Genomic DNA, 18,148 nt, shown 5'->3' with positions numbered 1-18,148 from the left:
CTGGAGTGCAGTAGCTATTCACAGGTGTGATCACGGTGCACTACAGCCTCAAAGTCCTAGGCTCAAGTGATCCTCAGCCTTTTGAGGCCTCAGCCTCCTGAGTAGCTGGGGCCATGGGCACAAGCCACCACACCTGGCTTTCCCAGTCCTTTTCAAATGCTCTGAAATACTTGGTCATTTAGAAAACGATTCCTATGTTCTATCTGTGTCTTTTAAAAATATACATTTCATATATCTTCCTCTAAATCCTAAATTCCTGTTTTGAGCCCTGGTTTCTTTTCCTGATTCCAGACCCACTGGGTCCAAGTCCCGGCTGGACTCTCCACTTGGATACCCTACTGGCCATTAAATGCAACAATGTAACAAGTCAAAATGAAGCTCACCACTATCTTCCCCACCACCACTTCCTCCTGACTTGATCTTCTACCACCGATGCCTCCATTTCCCCACTCATCAGAATCGCCTCTCTTGCTTCCCTCTCTTTGCTCCCCACATCCTGCTTACAACCTTACAGACTCTGCTTCATGATGTTTTATCCACCTTTCCCTCCCAAGTTGGCAGATTTAGCAAATAAAAATACAAGATACCCAGTTAAAATAGAATTTCAGATAAATGAATAATTTCACTCATGAGCACATCCCATGAAACATTTGAGTAAAATTTATACTAGAAACTATGTATTGTTTACGTGAAATTCAAATTAAACTGGGCATGTGGTATTGTATTTGGCAGCCCTACTCCTGTCTCCATTTTTACTGCCTGCATCTTAAAACTCCTTACTTCTGCTATAAGCCATAGTTACCTACCAGCCTCCTGGTCTCTCTCTTCAATCCATTAATTTTTACAAATCACAGCTGTAATACTGCCATGCTTTACTCACCACCTTCAGTGGTTTCCACTGCTGAGTTCCTCATGCTGACCTTTAAAATCATCCGTAGACTAGCCCTGATATGCCTCCCCAGCCCCATATCCCACTGCTGCCCCGCAGGGATCTCAGCTACAGCTCAAGTAGCTGTCTTGTGGTTATGAAACACCCCTGACACTTTCCTTCCCTAGGCCTCAGCTCACATCATCTTTTCCATTTAGAATGCCCTACCTCAACTGTCCAAACCTTGACTCCATCCTCACAGAGCTACTATGCTAGGCCTCCTATACAGATCACTGGGAAGTTGATCCTACCATGTGGTATGTCAGAAAAGTGGAGAATTGATCATTTCATGCAGTTTAGGTTAATGTAATAAAAGGTCTCCTACCCAGTGCATCCCTGCCTTAGTTGCTTCCTCACGTTCATCATCTCACCCCATTCCACAAAAAACATCAAGCAGTGACTGCCTAAAGCAATGTTTCTCAAACCACATGCGTGGAATCACCTCTGGGGTTAGGGCTATAGATTCAGAACCTGTGGGGAACAACTGGGGCTTGGCATGATGCACAAGTTTCCCAGCTAAGTTTTGTGTCCACCATAGTTGAGAACCACCGGCCTCATGGAAAGGCTGCTCAGTCTACTTTCCTCACGCTGGTCCCTGAACATGCTACATGCATTTCCATGTATTCTCTAGTACCTCTGGAGGCCCGTGCTGTACTTTCCACTTTCAGACTCTGACTATGAAACTCCTACTTGTCCTTCCAAGCCCAGTTCAACTTCTACCTCCTCCACGAGCATTTCCCTGCTCACTCCAAGAAGTCTACAGAAAAAGGTACCCACATTATTTATTGTCACTAGCCGTGCATTTGTCTCACCACATGTAACAGAACATTCCTCCAAGACAAAGATTTTCTCTATACCCCCAAAGAGATTAAGATCGTGTTATGCTGTGTTGATTGCTAAATAAATAGATGCTGCAGTAATATCCAAATAAGGCCCATGAACCCAAGGAAGCTAACTAAGCAAAAATGAGAGTACCTTCCAAATTAGGAACTGTGACAAGGAGGTGTTGTTCTAAAATAAATAAATAAAGCATATTTCATCCATGAACAAGCATTTATGCCTTATGTACGTATAAGTCCTAACTCAATAGTGACAGGACTGCAAGTAAGATCTGTGCCATGTGAACCGGGGCCTGCTCATCAATCTTCCCCATGGCTCTTCCCATTTCTTGGCAGGTTTGGCCCATCCACAAACCAAGAAGAGAGTTTCCTGTAGTGGAAAGCCATGCCTGGACCTGTTCCAAAAAGACACTGCAAACTGAACAAAATAGACCCATCTTCTTTCCTCCTCCACTTCCTCCTCCTCTGGCCCTGTTGACTTCTCCAGTCACTTCGAGAAACTATTCCTTCTCCTCACCTCCCACATCCCAGAGGTTCTCCCTCCCCTGATATCTCTGGACTCTGGCTCTCCTTCTACTTCCTTATTCAGGGACTCACCAATTTTCCTGAGCCTCTCTGCTAGTCTCCATGCCTCTGTATTTGTGGAACCCAAATCTTCCTGTCAACCCCCTTTCTAAAACTCTCACTGGGTCCTTATCCCCACAAGATAAAGTCTTACTCTGGACTGTGAGGCTCTTCACAGCCTAACCTCTGCCTTCCTTTCAATTGCATTCCGTTCAGAAAATAGCCTCTGGTGCTTTCCATGTGCTAGGTGCTGGAGATATGAAATCAAAGAGTCTGGGGCTCACAGAAGAGTGGGAAGTAAACATGCAATTGATGCAGTGTGATAGACTTAATAGAAACAGAGGAGGCCTTTGAAGACTCTTAACCAGCTAGTGGCAACTCCGGTAAGGAGTTAGAGCAGAACCAGGACTAGAGTTAAATCTCTAGCTTCAGGACTCTTTTCACTGTTTGATGCAGCCTGGCCAAAATACTTCTGTTTGCCCCAAGAAAATTAAAAAAAAAAAAAATCCACAAAACGGGAAAACACAAGATGATCCATAAAGAAAATATAAATTGAGTATTAAAATGCAAAACCCATAAACATTACTAAGGGGACACTAAATCACAGTGAAAGATCATAGAAATACTGTACTTATAAGATAGAAATGCAGGGAGATACTTAACACACTTATGCACAGCCCTGATGCTAGTCCGTGACTCATCTATGTTGGTGAGTCACACAGTAACACAGAATACCAAGATAACTACTTATATGCAGATGCTACTAGCACTACTTGGATAGGGGAAAAATGGTATCTCTACCTTTTAATACTGATATCTATTTAAAAAATTAAAAGAAAATTACTTTTTAAAATCTAATGAATAAAATGCACATGGGAAAATCTCAGATTTATTTCAAGGAGCCAAGAAACTAGATTTGAGAAGCCATTAAATGATTTCTAAGAGAATTCCAAAAGGATATAAGAAGGATTTCATGCAAAATTAAGGCAGAGAGAACAGTAAAGGGAAAGATCATAAGAGATTTCTGATATGTTCTCTGTCCTCAGAGAATATCATCTAGGTTTGTGGGACCACATTTCAAACTGCAGACTGTGATCAGGTCAGGAAAACAATTTAGTGGGTCGTGATGGTCATTTTTTAAATGAAAGAGAACATTATCTAACAGAAAATACCAGGTTGAAACTCACATAGCAAGAGAAGTATCAAATTCTGTGTATAACTATGTGTGTACTTGTATATGTATTCATTTGCAATGTAATATACATTTCACATGGCAGGTTCCGGTCACAAAAGTTTGAAAAACACTCTTCTTTAAAATACTTTCCTTGGAAGGGCTTTATTTTTAACACAAACTAAACACACTCAGTTATAAGTACTGACCCTTTTCTTCGTTCTTGGCATCTGTGCTAAAATTAAACAGAAAATGTGAGTGGAATATTAGAACTGGAAGGAAGAAGCCAATAAGCAGAATGTAAATGAGTGAACTGATAATAAGAGAACAAAGAGCAAGACTGAGATGGATGAGCTCTGGCGTTTTTTTCTAAAGCCTCTTGCTTGTGATAACTAAGGATTACTTGGATATTTTCTGTCCTCTTTAAAGCAATGGATATACAGTAGCTGCTCAATAATTGCTCATCCAATGATCCTCTAGAATACCTGCATTCTTTCTAATCATGCAGACTGATGGCTGTCTTTCCACTGTCAGCCCCCTCCACTTGCAGGAGGCTGGACTAATGTTTGGTCCACTGCTATATCCCCACCCCATGACAGTGCCTGGCAGATAGCAGGTGTTCAATGCATTTTGGTTGGATTGTACTGAAGGGCATTAACAGAAAATATAGTTATAATACCCATCTGATGCTTGAACCCCCTTGCAAGAACAAACTGATTTCAGTCCATTGACCAAAAGATATGCTAATTATAGAAAAACAACAAGAACAAAACTCTAAATTTAAGTTTCCAGGGAGCAAACAGCTTAGAATCACTTATGCCTCTTTGTCCAGAGCTCAGGTTGATTCAAAGGACTTGTCTCAACCTTTTAGAGAATAAGAGCCCCTTGAAATCTGATAAGTTATTTAGAATATTGAGCTTGGACCTACTTTACAGACCCAATCTGGCTCCTAGAGACAAAGTGGAGAAGCTTTTTCTAGTGTAGACAGCTTGAAGGCAACAACCACTTTGAATCCAAAGCTGCTGAGCTATTTCAGAGATCCTGTCCACATTGCTAACTAGAGCAGGCAGAATGCCCAGGAGGGCCCAAAGTAGAGGGCTAGATTTAGAGACGCCGTCAACAAGGTCAAGTAATTCAACAATAAATCAAGCCCTTGTTTCTTCCTCACAAGAAGCCCAGGATGAAAGGAAATGAGAAGGGGCTAGGAAGCTGTTTGTCTTCCCCACCCCTCTTCAGCTCCATCATGCCTCTATGCCTAAGTCTAGGTGTTCAAACCAACTCCTAGTAATGCAGCTGTGTGTGGTGAGTCATGAAGGATGCCCTGAGCATGGAAAGGCATATGGTAAGTTCTCAGTGAGAAGATGAGTGAAAAATGCCCTTATCAAAGGGTTAAGTCAAATTCAAATTTAAGGGATTGTTCACTAGTTAATAGGTGCTCATCTCAGCCAGGCAAACATAAAAACATGGCTATGACCACCAGTAGAAATTCCTCTTTATCAAGGAAACTGATGAGTATTAAAGGTAGAGAAAAATGCTGTTTCCTATCAGATATACTAAAGCAATGGTTTTTACCTTCATGAGTCCTATTTATACACAGTTGAATCTCACTTCTCTGTGATAAGGGGGCAAGGAACAGAGTAATTCTGGTCTGCAGAGTTCAGTGGATACCATGGAATCTAGAACACTTACTTTGGCAAACAGTTTCAGCCTCCATTCCCCACCCAATTTCATTTTGCTTGTTTTTGTTGTTGTTGTTTGTTTGTTTGTTTTTTGAGACAGGGTCTCCTTCTGTCACTCAGGCCTCAGGCTAGAGTGCAGTGATATGATCACGTCTCACTGCAACCTCCTATTCTGATCCTCCCACCTAAGCCTCCTGAGTAGCTGGGACCACAAGCACATACCACCATGCCCATCTAATTTTTGTATTTTTTGTGGACACAGGGTTTTGACATGTTGCCCAGGTTGGTCTCAAATTCCTGGACCCAAGAGATCCACCTGTCTCAGCCTCTTGAAGTGCTGGGATTACAGGTATGAGCCACTGTGCCCGACCACCCCACCCAATTTCTATCCCACTCTCCCTCTGACCATCTGCCAGTGTATGCTGAAGGAATATAAATCATCCTTGGGTTAACCTAAGCCAAATGTAATCAAGACAGCCAGTTGGCTTAGGACTAAAAAACAAGAAGGAAGCTACATATCGTGTGCTCCAAAGTCAAGCAGGAACAAAGCTGGGGCTTTTTTCTTTCTTTCTTTCTTCTTTAAAATAATACTATCTATGCCTCTATGTAGTTTGAATCTCAATTCTAGAGGGGCTTCAGTTTTCTAATAAATCATTTGTAAAAGATAAAACACATGTCTACAATCTCTACCAGTACCTGGCAACTTAATGGGCTAGCATACTACATTAATTATCATCAGAGGCCGGGTGCGGTGACTCATGCCTGTAATCCCAGCACTTTGGGAGGCCAAGGTGGGCGGATCACGAGGTCAGGAGATTGAGACCAACCTGGCTAACACTGTGAAACTCCATCTATACTAAAAAAAAAAAAAACCACACACACACACAAATTAGCTGGGCATGGTGGCGGATGCCTGTAGTCCCAGCTACTTGGGAGGCTGAGGCAGGAGAATGACGTGAACCCAGGAGGCGGAGCTTGCAGTGAGCCGAGATCATGCCACTGCACTCCAGCCTGGGCAACAGAGCAAGATTCCATCTCAAAAAAAAATATATCATCAGAATTGCAGTATTACAAAATGGATTGAAGCAGAGGTTTTGGAGTCAGAGGGACTCTAGAATGATGGCTCCATGGACCTCATCAGTCATGAGGAAATTTCCTTAACCTCTCTGAACTTTAATCATCTCATCTACAAAATGGGGATAATAAAACCATTTCATAGGGTTACTGTAAGGTTGAAACGAGTATGTGTGTCAAATGCTGTGTGTCAAATGGCACAGAGTAGATGACCATAAATGATAGCTATTATTATGACGATGGCTTGCCCCTTTATACCACCAATAAAGAGCTGTCCTCTAGCTAGCTCAGAAAACCAGACACATTTCCTAAAAGCTACTGATGCTCAATGTCCCAGTTACCAGCACGTTCCCCCGCGTCCCTGCTCCTCCTCCCACATTCTCTATTACTGTGGATGGTGTACCAGCTTCCCTGTTATCCATGTGAGAAAACCTATAGTCCTCGTTGACTCCTTCCCCGCCACAGCAAATCTGTCATTGGGTTCCAGTGATTCTACTTCTTAAATATCTCAACTCCATCTGCTTCTCTCCATCTGCTCGCCACAGTATTAGTTCAGGCCACCATCAACTTGCCTCTAGATAACATGCCTCCCACCTGGTCTCCTTACCCCAGCCTTCCCTATTCAATCCACTCCCCAAGCCGCAACTACCGTCATCTTTCTAAAGTACAAATCTCATCATGCCTCTCCCCTGCTTTCAGCTCTTCATTGGATCCCCCAAATAAAATCCCAGTCACCTAATGTGGCTTCCAGAGCCTGCCACGATCTGCCTAGTGCTTCGCTCCCTCCCTAGTCTGATATCTTACCGTGTCCCCTCTTGTGTTCCAGCCACACTAAATAATTTGTAGTTCCCCAAATGAGTCATGAATTTCTCCCTCTGAAAGGATTTGACACATGCTATCCCCTCTTTTTAGGATACTTCATCCCATCTCTTCTCCATGCTAACTCATTCTCAATTTTTAAGTTTTAGCATAGGTACAGGAAGCCTTCCCACTTGAATACTGGGTTAGACGTGCCTCCCGCTGTACTGCAAATGTCTGCTTATTTGTTCATCTCCTACACTAGACTGGGAGCCCCTTGAGGATAAAACCCATTTTTCTTATTGAAATACTCCAGAGATTCAAACTACATAGAGGCATAGATAGTATTATTTTAAAGAAGAAAGAAAGAAAGAAAAAAGCCCCAGCTTTGTTCCTGCTTGACTTTGGAGCACACGATATGTAGCTTCCTTCTTGTTTTTTAGTCCTAAGCCAACTGGCTGTCTTGATTACATTTGGCTTAGGTTAACCCAAGGATGATTTATATTCCTTCAGCATACACTGACTTGCTTTGTGCCAAACAGGCTCTCGCTGTTTGTTTGTTGGATAGTTAAGTGAATATTAGCAATTGGCCCTGCCCTATGAAGCAATCTCTAACTGAAGGTGGCAGTGGCACTGTGCTGCCCGGTAGCTAAGCCAGCCCCAGGTACCTTTGCCCGTCCAGCAAAGCCAACACCTACCTAGGATGGCCACCACCTCATCATCTTGGATCACCTCCAGGGAGCCAGAAACCACAAAGCAGAGGCTGTCAACGCTCTCTCCTGCATGGTAGATGAGGTCCCCTGGGGCACAGTGCACCGTCTGGAACTCCATGGCCAGTGCCCGGAGGCAGCCATCACTGGCCAGCCGGAAGGCCGGGTGCTCCTTGAACACCTTGCGGTTCAGGTGCACGCAGATGTCGGCTCTCATGTCCTTGGGGCAGATCTGCAGGACCTAGCCAGGCACAGAAAAAAACAGTGTGAGGGTCCTCACTGTGGCCTTCAGCCCACATCCTTCAGCACCCCAGGGGGAGGAGCAGCATCCACTACACCAGACTGCACTCTTCTAACCAAAGTCCCTGCGCATATGGAGCTTATATTCTTATAGACGAGATAGGTAGCGTCTAAAAAAACCTGTGCTGAATGTTCAGGACAGGGGTCTGAGAGTCAGCACTGGGAGTAAGTGGGACTCCTGTAGATCAGTGGTCAGAGAAGGCTTCTCTGGGAAGGTGACTTTTTTTTTTTTTCTAAGACAGAGTCTCGCTCTGTCGCCCAGGCTGGAGTGCAGTGGCGCGATCTCCGCTCACTGCAAGCTCCGCCTCCCAGGTTCACGTCATTCTCCTGCCTCAGCCTCCCGAGTAGCTGGGACTACAGGCACCCGCCACCACACCCGGCTAATTTTTTGTTTTTTTTAGTAGAGACAAGGTTTCATCATGTTAGGCAGGATGGTCTCAATCTCCTGACCTCGTGATCCGCCCGCCTTGGCCTCCCAAAGTGCTGGGATTACAGGCGTGAGCCACCGCAACCGGCCGGGAAGGTGATATTTAAGCTGACTCCTGCATAAGTGCCAGAGTGAGCCATGCGAAAGAAGAACATTCCAGCAAGATAGTAAACACAAAGGCCCTAAGAGAGCCTGAGCAAAAGGAGTGAGGGCAAAGGGGCAGGAGATGAGGATCAGAGACAACGCCAAGTATGAGAGACTTTTAGGTATAATAAGCCTTGGGTTTTATTCCGAGTATGACAGAGAAATACTGGAGGATTTTTGAGCAGGAGAATGTCACGACCTGGCTTACATCTGAAGAAGATCATTGAAGCTACAGAGTGATGTTAGAGAGTGCTGACTATAGGGTGTCAAGAGTCCAGTCAAGGAATCTAGTTAGGTCCCGCCTGCAGCTGTCCAGGTGAGAGGTGAGGGAAACTTGGCAGGAGAGCCAGGGGGAAGCAGTTAAATTTAGAAAATATTTTTAATGTAGAACTGACATGATCTATTGATGGACTGAATATAGGGTGTTATTTAAAGACAGATATAAACAAACATTTACTAAGCACTTGCTGAGTGGCAGGCATTGTTAAGCACTTTAGAATCATTCATTCATTCAATACTTATCAAACACATTATGGCATGCCAGGCATCATCCTAGGCTCTGAGGATGAAGCAGTACAAAAATAAAAATAAAAAAAGACAAAAATCCCTGCCCTCATATGAGTTACCATCTAATGGGAAGAGACAAACAGTAAGCAAAATAAATAAAATTCAGCGGTAAGTGCTTAAAGAAAACAATAAAAAAAGGAAAAGGAAAGAAGGATAGGCAAAGTTGAACAGGGTTGTGATTTTACATTTTAAACTGTTACATGCATTTGCTAATTTAATCCTCCCAGAAACCGTATGATATAAGTGCTATTATTATATCATTTTACAGATGAGAAAACTGAGGCACAAAGAAGATAAATAACTCGCCAAAAATTGCCAGGATATGGCACAGCTGGAGTTTCAAACCAGGTAGCTTGACATTAGAGCCTGGTTTAGATCCCAACCAATTCCTATACTAGGCAGCTGCCCCCCAAAAGAGGCTTCTAATTTTATTATCAACATCTCAGCAGCATCTTGGAATTCAAGCAAAAGGAAAACTGTAAGAGACTATGCAGATCTCATCTTCTGAAAAGATTAAAAATTTACAGGTTTTCCTAGAGGGAGAAATATTTCTCTGGACTAAATGTTTGCAATAAAACATTGCATGGCCCCTTACATAGCAAGCATTAAGTATGGACACCTTCAAGCAAACTTTTCCAGAGAAATCAGAAGTGTTTCTAAAATAATCCATTCTCCCATCCTAGCTTATGAGCAAAGCTAGGGGCATAAAATCAAACGTGTTCAGTGATGACGTTTTCCTTGAAGTTCTGGGTACTTTCCCAACCCTGCTTCTCTGCCTTAGCACAAGCTTTTTGCCACTATATCTGCTGCTCATCCCCAAATTTGGAAGACTTTCAGCCTCCTTCAAAGTCCAGCTCAAATCTCACCTCACCACTGATGGCTTCACTTATATCCCCACCCCCTCAGGTGCCCCTGTGCTCTCCTTGGAGGTACAGCAGTGGAAAGGGGTCAAAGAGTTGAAATCCCAGCTCCTTCCCCTCGAGGTGACACTTTTCGTTTCTCCTATAAAACGCAGACTGTTAACATTGACTTGTGAGAATTAAATGAAATTATATCTACCAGTACACAGCCTGGGACAAAGCCTGGCCCCAGTAGGGGATTCAGTAAGCACAGATGCCCTTGCTCTGTGTGCCTCTGCATTTTTTTTTAACTTTATTATTATTATTTTTTTGCCTCTGCATTCTTGATCTGGGGTTGCAGGATGCCCATCAAGTGAGCATGCCCCCTGGGAGTACAGACACAGGACAGACCAAGGCAGAGAGGAAAATTCAGAACGCCAATGCTTGGGCAGAGCACTTGCTAAGGACTTACTTCCATAAGGCTCATTAAAAACAAGACTCCTGCAGAAATGCAGATTTAATTTAGGTCCTCTGCTCTCCGAGCAGATCACTAGGTGATGAGGAGCACTCGCATGCCATGTCAAAACTGTGCCCAGTAGTCTGGAACCAAGATTTATTCTCCAGGTGAGTTCACCTTTAAATATGTCGTTTGCCCTGGGCTAGACTTTACTCTTCCCCTGGAAAAGGCTGCTAGTGAATGAGGCCTTGGCATGGAGACAATGTTTTATTCATGGGCACCGTTCCCAGAGCCGATGGAGAGTACAGTGTGAGCAGGTGAGGGAACCGGGAGAGGAGAAATTGCAGACTGTCACAGCCATCAGTCATTTCCATCATTCTTCCCATCTATTGGAGGTGGGTGGGGTGCCTGGAACTCCTCTCTCTGAGTGGAGTGGGGAGGTCTCAACTCTGAGACCCCAGAGCCCGCTCCCGCCCCCACAACCGGCCGCCTTTCCTACTGCTAGGTTTTGAGAAGAGACCATCCTTGCTCTTCCTTGAAGGTCTCAAAGGCCAAAGGGAGATATCAACGTGGAATCTCCTCCAAGCTAGGCAGGACAGGAGTCCTGAGTAAGAGAAGAGGCGTTAGGATCAGGTAGAACTGGATTCAAGTCCCAGTGTCAGCACTCACTAGATGCGTGAATGTGCAGCAATACTTAGCTCCTCTCCTCATGTCTTCATTTTTTTGAAATTGCATACAGAATTCTTCTGAGGATTCCCTGAGCTGTTGCGTGGAATGTCCTGGCATAATGCCTGACACATACAAGTGTTCAATGCCTGTAAGCTCTCATTTTTGATACTGTCATCACAGCAGCAGCAGCAATTTCAGGGAGGCTTTGAAGTCCAGAAGGTCGTATCCAAAAGGGCTTTAGAGGTCACCTAGTCTTAAAGTTCATGTTTCCATGTGCTACAGACATAAAAACAGGCTTGGAGAGAGACAAGTGATGTGCTCAAAGTCACCAGCTAATAGCTGGTCAAACTGGGGTATCCCAGCACTACCACCCACATGCCCTGGCTCCCTGGTTATCACTGACCATTCTGACCTAGATTGGAGGGGAGGGGCACATGGGGAGAGGTATAGGATGACAGGACTGGTTCTCTCCCCAGCAGCTGCCTACCACAAGCTCCTGCCCAGAGGAGCAGCCAGCCCACTCTGGGCTCCAGAGTGAGTAGCCACAGCTGGGTCCATGACTATTCCCTCTTCCATCTGGACCAGGACCTGGAGCAAATCCCAAAGCCCTCCAGGAAAGTGAGGGCAGATCTGCAGGACAGATCTACAGGGAGAGGAAGAGAGGGCAAATGCTGACGGTGCTGTCTCCCATGGGCAGCCGCCCAGCCAGCTCTACAGTGAGGGTGGGGAAGGGCTTCTTTCCAGACAACCAGACTTACAAAGGCATCCTGGTGCCTGGGAAAAGGAGCCCTAGGGCAGAGAGATCAAAGTTCCTTTCTGCTCCATCAGCTGCCAGGAACCCACAGAACCTACAGGCATTGTTGAGAGAACATAGCAGAAACAACAGGCGTAGTTGGGGCAGGTGGTTGGCAAAAGCAGCGACTAAGTTCAGCTCCAGCCGATACCCTGCCCATCCAAGAAATTAGCATGACTCTGTTTGGACTCATCCTCCTTCTCTCTAGTACATGTTTTAAATTTTTTTAAGTAATAGTAGGAAAAGCACAAGCTTTGAAGTCAGACGAAATGGTGTTCAAATCCTGGCTTTGCCATTCTTTACACTGTGACCAGGGGCAGTTAGTAAAATGAATCGGGCCTCTTGTGCTTACCCCCTTCAAGAGGGATAACAGGGTTGCTGTGGAGGCTAAATGAGACACTAGTGCAAGACCAGGCATGTAGAAGAAGCACAACAAATATCTGTTCTTAATGCATGTTCAAGTAATGGTAGCTGAGGTTGTAGTAGTGGTGTTATGGTTTTCATGGCAAATAGTCAGCAAAACCAAAGTAATGTTCAAATTGAGGATTAAATTCAGTTCAATTTTTCCTTTTAAACTGTCAACTCTCAACTGACAATTCTAATGAAGGAAGACTAGGAACATAAGTAGCTGATCCCAAAGCCAGTTGAATTTGGTTTGCAATGTGTCATTAGGTATTTTTGCAATCATGTTATCTTTCTGTTTTCCTCATTCTAACAGTCGAAAGAATCAGTATGTCCTGAGTACTTACGGACTGGAGAGAAAAAAGACTTGATAAAGACTGAGAAGCAGAGAATGAATCTTACTGAGAATGGATTTAATCTCAATGGATCTGAGATTACATCTTTTTTATAGAAAATATGCAAAGAAAATTCATAGGTAAATAATAGGAAGTCCACTGTATGTTTTCTCTATTATTTCCAGTATCATCAAATTTTCATTACTCTATTGAAATGCATCTAGAATAATACAACTCTTAGAGAACAATAGGAATTTATTACCCTCTGCATTTTACAGGTGGGAAAACAAATACCTAGAGAGATGCCTAATTGATGTTCTGGTCAAGTAAAGTGATGATTAAGGCACAAACTCTTGATCACTGTTTCCTGACCTTGTCTGATGAATAGGGTTGCCTGGGCACTTGCTAAAAATGCATGGCACATGTATACCTGTGTAACAAACCTGCACGTTCTGCACATGTACCCCAGAACTTAAATTTTAAAAAAAAGGAGTAACTCCTTAAAAAAAATGCTACCTCACTTCCCCTAAATTCTCATTCCATAGATCTGGTGAAGGCTGGGATAGTTTTTAAGGGCACTTATTAAAAATGCTCTCTCACCTCCCCCAAGTTCTCATTCCACAGATCTGGGATGGAGGCTGGGATTGTTCTTAGTGATGATATCATGGGATTCTTTCTTTGAGACAGTCTCACTCTGTCGCGCAGGCTAGAGTGCAGTGGCATTATCTTGGCTCACTGCAGCCTCTGCCTCCTGGATTCAAGCGATTCTCCTGCCTCAGCCTCCTGAGTAGTTGGAACTACAGGCGCATGCCACCATACCCAGCTAATTTTTTGTATTTTTAGTAGAGATAGGGTTTCCCCATGTTGCCAGGCTGGTCTCAAACTCCTGACCTCAAGTGATTCACCCACCTCAGCCTCCCAAATTGCTGGGATTACAGGCGTGAGCCACTGCATCTGGCCTGACATCATGGGATTCTTATCAGGGTCAAGATGAGGATGAGCTGAGTGAGGCAACAGCCTTGGGCACACAAAGTAAGGGAATGCCAAAAAAGTCAGTAATCAAGATAAATCATGGTTTAATGCTAATTTTTTTTAAAAAAATCAAGGTTAATGCAAAAAAATCCACGATGAACAAAATATCAAAAGTTTGAATAAAGACAAGATCAGTAACAGTGCTGTGCTATCTTCAAGTCTGGGTAAAAAGAAAATTGACAATACTGATCTCCCTCCTCTAGTCATGGCTCTGACTCTTATCATCATCCAAGTTTGGGAAATTCTACCCTGGACAGTTAGACCTCCAGCTCCTCTCTTCTCCAGGAAATACACCCTGCCTTTCTAATTTCTTAATGATTTCTTATTGTTGGTCTTTGAGTAAGGCTGATCTAGAAGCAAACAAGACCTCTGGCGGTAGGACATGGAATCCCAAAGTACTCAAGTGAATTCTGAGCACAGCCAGGCTTGAGATCCACTGTCCTAGGCAAGCCTCAACCCTCCTAGGGAAACCAAGAGACGAATGGTTTCCCTGAGCTCCTCCTCCTCCTTACCTTCTCTGTGTCAATGCCTCTGGACATGGACCAGGTGGACACAATGTAATCCATTACTCGCTCACTCAATCCTTTTGGCACCTGGTAGAGCTTCAGGAAGTCCCGAACACTGTTGAGCATCTCATGGTATCTGTTGGTGTTGGCATACATCTGTTGGAAAATGGTCGTCACATTCCCGAAGATGGTGGCATAGAGAAGTGCTAGAGGTGAGGAGGAGGAGCAAAAGAAGAAATAACACGTTAGTGGTCCCTGAGCCAGGGTTCCAGAATGCTCAGCTTGCTCAGAGTAGGCCAATGGCCAGAGCTGCCCCTCCCCAGGGCAGACTGCCCTGACTACTCTCAGGAGACCCTCACACCTGGAGCTTCTGGGGCATGGATGCAATGAAGGAGCCTCTTAACACCAAGCTACTAGGAGAAATGTGTGGGAGACAGGGCTAGGGTGCATGGGAGCTGGCATGGCCGGGGCCAGAACTAAGACACAGCAATGGGAGCTAGGCAGTGGGTTGCGGGGGCGGGGGTGAGTTGTACTGCTTAATTTTACACTTTCTGTCATAAAAAGTTTGAGCCATGCCTGAGGTCACTAGCCAAATGTGTGCCTATGTGCTCCACACCAGTCAAAATCCAAACCCATCAGCGAATGAGCTTTATCAAGCTCTGCTACGTGCCAAGCACTACGCTACCTGCCAAGGACAGGATGGTGAATAAACAGTCAGACCTGGTCCTCACAGAGCAAAAAATGGAGCAGGAATGACAGACCTTGAATAAATAATCACAAATGAATAAATAATAGCAAGTCTGCAGAGGGCAGTGAAGGATGTTATATCCTTGTTTTGCACTTATTGTTAGTGCAACAATCTGCTTCACTGGGATGTGGCTCCTGGGGAAAAACATAGCTTCAATATGGTAAGAATAAAATCAAGTCCCCTTTGAGACATAACAAGTATGTACTACGTGCTATTACAGCTCCCCCTACATTTGCATTAGGAAGGAGGACCACTATGTTATCACAAAACCCAACCTTCTACCTCTAACTTCCATTGCTCAATGCTGAGCTCAAGAGCCACTGCTTCCGGGAAGTCTTCCTATACACCTTCTGCCCTCCATCTGTCACCACGAGTGTGACCATGATTTACTAGGCATATTTCTAAAGAACTCACATGACACCATTTTGCAATCATGTGCTTCTTTCTTTGCCTGTTCCCTGACGGTGTGAGTTGCTTGAAGGCTGAACGCATCTTTTCCTTGCCGTTGTATCCCTAGGATCTAACACTATACCAGTACTTAATAAATATTTGTCAAATTTCACACATTTTTGCTCTGGCTTTTTAAAAGATGAGTTATTATTGATATATAATGAACTGCACATGCTTAAAGTATATGATTTGCTATGTTTTGACATATATACACCAACAAAATCATCACCACAATCAAAATAGGAACATATCCATCACCACCAAAAGTTTTGTCACGCCTCTTTGTAATCCCTCTCCCCCATCCCCACCTGCTTTCCACCTGCCATCCCCAAACAACCACTGATCTCTCTTCTGGCACCACAGATTAACCTTCATTTTCTAGAATTTTATATACATGGAATCATACAGTATGTATTCTTTTTAACATCTTTATTAAGATATAATTCATACACCATAAAATGTATCCATTTAAAGTACAAAATTCAATGGTCTTCAGTATATTTACAGAGTTGTGCAACCACCACTGCGATCTAAGTTTAGAATATGTTCCTCCCAAAATAAACCCCACACCCATTAACAATCATTCGCCATTGCCTCCCAAGCCCCTTGCCCTAGGCAACTGCTAACCTACTTTCTATCTCTATTGATTTCCATATAAGTTAAAATCACACAATATGCAGTCTTCCATGACTAGCTTTTCACTTAACATAATGTTTTCCAGCTTCATCCCATGTTGTAGCATGTATCAGTACTTCATTCCTTTTTAATTTGAACACTACTCTATTGTGTGGATATTCCACATTTCATTTATCCATTCATCAGTTCATGGGCATTTGGGTTGTTTCTGCTTTTCGGCTATTATAAACATTCATGTGCAAGTTTTTATGTGAACATATTTTCAGTTCTTTTGTGTATATACCTAGGAGTGAAATTGCTGGGTCATACAGTTACTATGTTTAACATGTTGGAGAAATTGCAGAATTGATTTCCAAAGTAACTGCACCACTTTACATTCCTGCCAGCAGTATATGAGAGTTCCAGTGTCTCAATATCCTCATTAACATTTGTTATTGTGTCTTTTTCAATTATCTCCTTTCTAGTGAGTATGACTTGCCATCTCATTGTGGTTTTGATTTGCATTTCCATACAGCTAATGATGTTAAGCTTCTTTTCATGTGCTTATTGGTCATTCATATATCTTCTTTGGAGAAATCAAATCTTTGCCCATTTTTCAATTTTCTTTTTATTGTTGAGTTCTAAGAACATTTTATATAATCTGGATACAAGTCCCTTCTCAGATAAATGATTTGAAAATATTTTCTCATATCACATGGGTTATGGTATCATTTACAGCACAAAAGGTTTTAGCTTTGATGTAGCTCATTGTACTTATTTTTTTTCTTTTGTACTCTTCTTTGGTTTATTTGATTCAGCATATTTTGGGATTCATCCATGTTACTGCATGTATTGTTTAATAATAGTTCCTGTCTCTTTTTAAAGAAGAAAAGCAAACATTTTACTTGAAATAATTAGAAATTTACAAGAAGCTTTGAGAGACTAAGGCAGGCGGATCACCTGAGGTCAGGAGTTCGAGACCAGCCTGGCCAACATGGTGAAACCCCATCTCTACTAAATATATATATATATATATATATATAAATTAGCCAGGCATGGTGGTGCACACCTGTAGTCCCAGCTATTTGGGAGGCTGAGGAAGGAGAATCGCTTGAACCCAGGAGGCAGAGGTTGCAGTGAGCCGAGATCACACCACTGCACTCCAGCCTGGGTGACAGAGCAAGACTCCATCTCAAAAAAAAAAAAAAAAATTCACAAGAAGTTGCCAAGATGGTACAGAAAAATTCTGTGTACCCTTCACCCAGTTTCCCCCATTAATTACATCTTACATGACTACAGCACAATATCAAGAACAGACCGACATTGCTATAAAGTATATGTATAGTTGTGTCATTTTATCACATGTGTAGATTCATCTAACCAACACTACATTCAAAATACAGAATTCTTCTATCACCACAGAGATCTCCTTGTGCTTCCCCTTTATGGTCACGCTTCCCTTAGCAATCACAACTTTTTTCTCCTTTATTATAATTATGTCGTTTTAAGAATGTTATAAAAGCCAGGCACAGTGGCTCACGCCTGTAATCCCAGCACTTTGGGAGGCCAAGGCAGGCAGATCATTTGAGGCCAGGTGTTTAAGACCAGCCTGGTCAACATGGCAAAGCCCTGTCTCTACTAAAAAAAAACAAAAAAAAAATTTAGCCAGGCATGGTGGCACATGCCTGGAGTCCCAGCAACTTGGGAGGCTAAGGCACAAGAATCACTTGAACCTGGGAGGTGCATGTTGCGTGAGCCGAGATTGTGCCACTGCACTCCAGCCTGGGTGGGTGACAAAGTGAGACTCTGTCTCAAAAAGATAAATAAATAAATAATAATAATAATAATAATAATAACATTATAGAAATGGAATCACACAGTATGTGACCTTTTGAGATTGTCTTTTTTCAATCATCAAAATCTTCCAAGTTGTTGCATGTTTCAATAGTTCCTTTTAGTTGATGAATACTATCCCATTGTATGGATGTACCACAACCATTTCTTCCAAGTAATCTTATTCAGGGTTAGCTGACATACTATGGGAGGCAAAAAATAAGAGAGAAATGCATGGATCTAGAGATAAGGGAAGGACTGAGGACAC

General features: G+C 43.2%; 1 protein-coding gene across 2 annotated transcripts in view; it reads right to left on the bottom strand.

The window, feature by feature from the left end:
• KCNH1 (potassium voltage-gated channel subfamily H member 1) overlaps positions 1 to 18,148 on the bottom strand; it is a 463,213-nt gene that overhangs the window by 111,801 nt on the left and 333,264 nt on the right. For both annotated transcript variants that reach the window (XM_032137316.2, XM_032137317.2), the window contains exons 8-9: positions 14,241 to 14,440; positions 7,752 to 8,004 (exon numbers count right to left, since the gene is read on the bottom strand). In XM_032137316.2, coding sequence (XP_031993207.1) covers positions 7,752 to 8,004; positions 14,241 to 14,440 — 453 coding nt within the window. The remainder of the gene's footprint in view (positions 1 to 7,751; positions 8,005 to 14,240; positions 14,441 to 18,148) is intronic.

This window comes from Hylobates moloch, unplaced genomic scaffold (genome assembly GCF_009828535.3).
Source record: "Hylobates moloch isolate HMO894 unplaced genomic scaffold, HMol_V3 SCAFFOLD_18, whole genome shotgun sequence".
In the NCBI taxonomy this organism is placed as follows: Eukaryota; Metazoa; Chordata; class Mammalia; order Primates; family Hylobatidae; genus Hylobates; species Hylobates moloch.
This window is presented reverse-complemented; position numbering and strand designations above follow the sequence as displayed.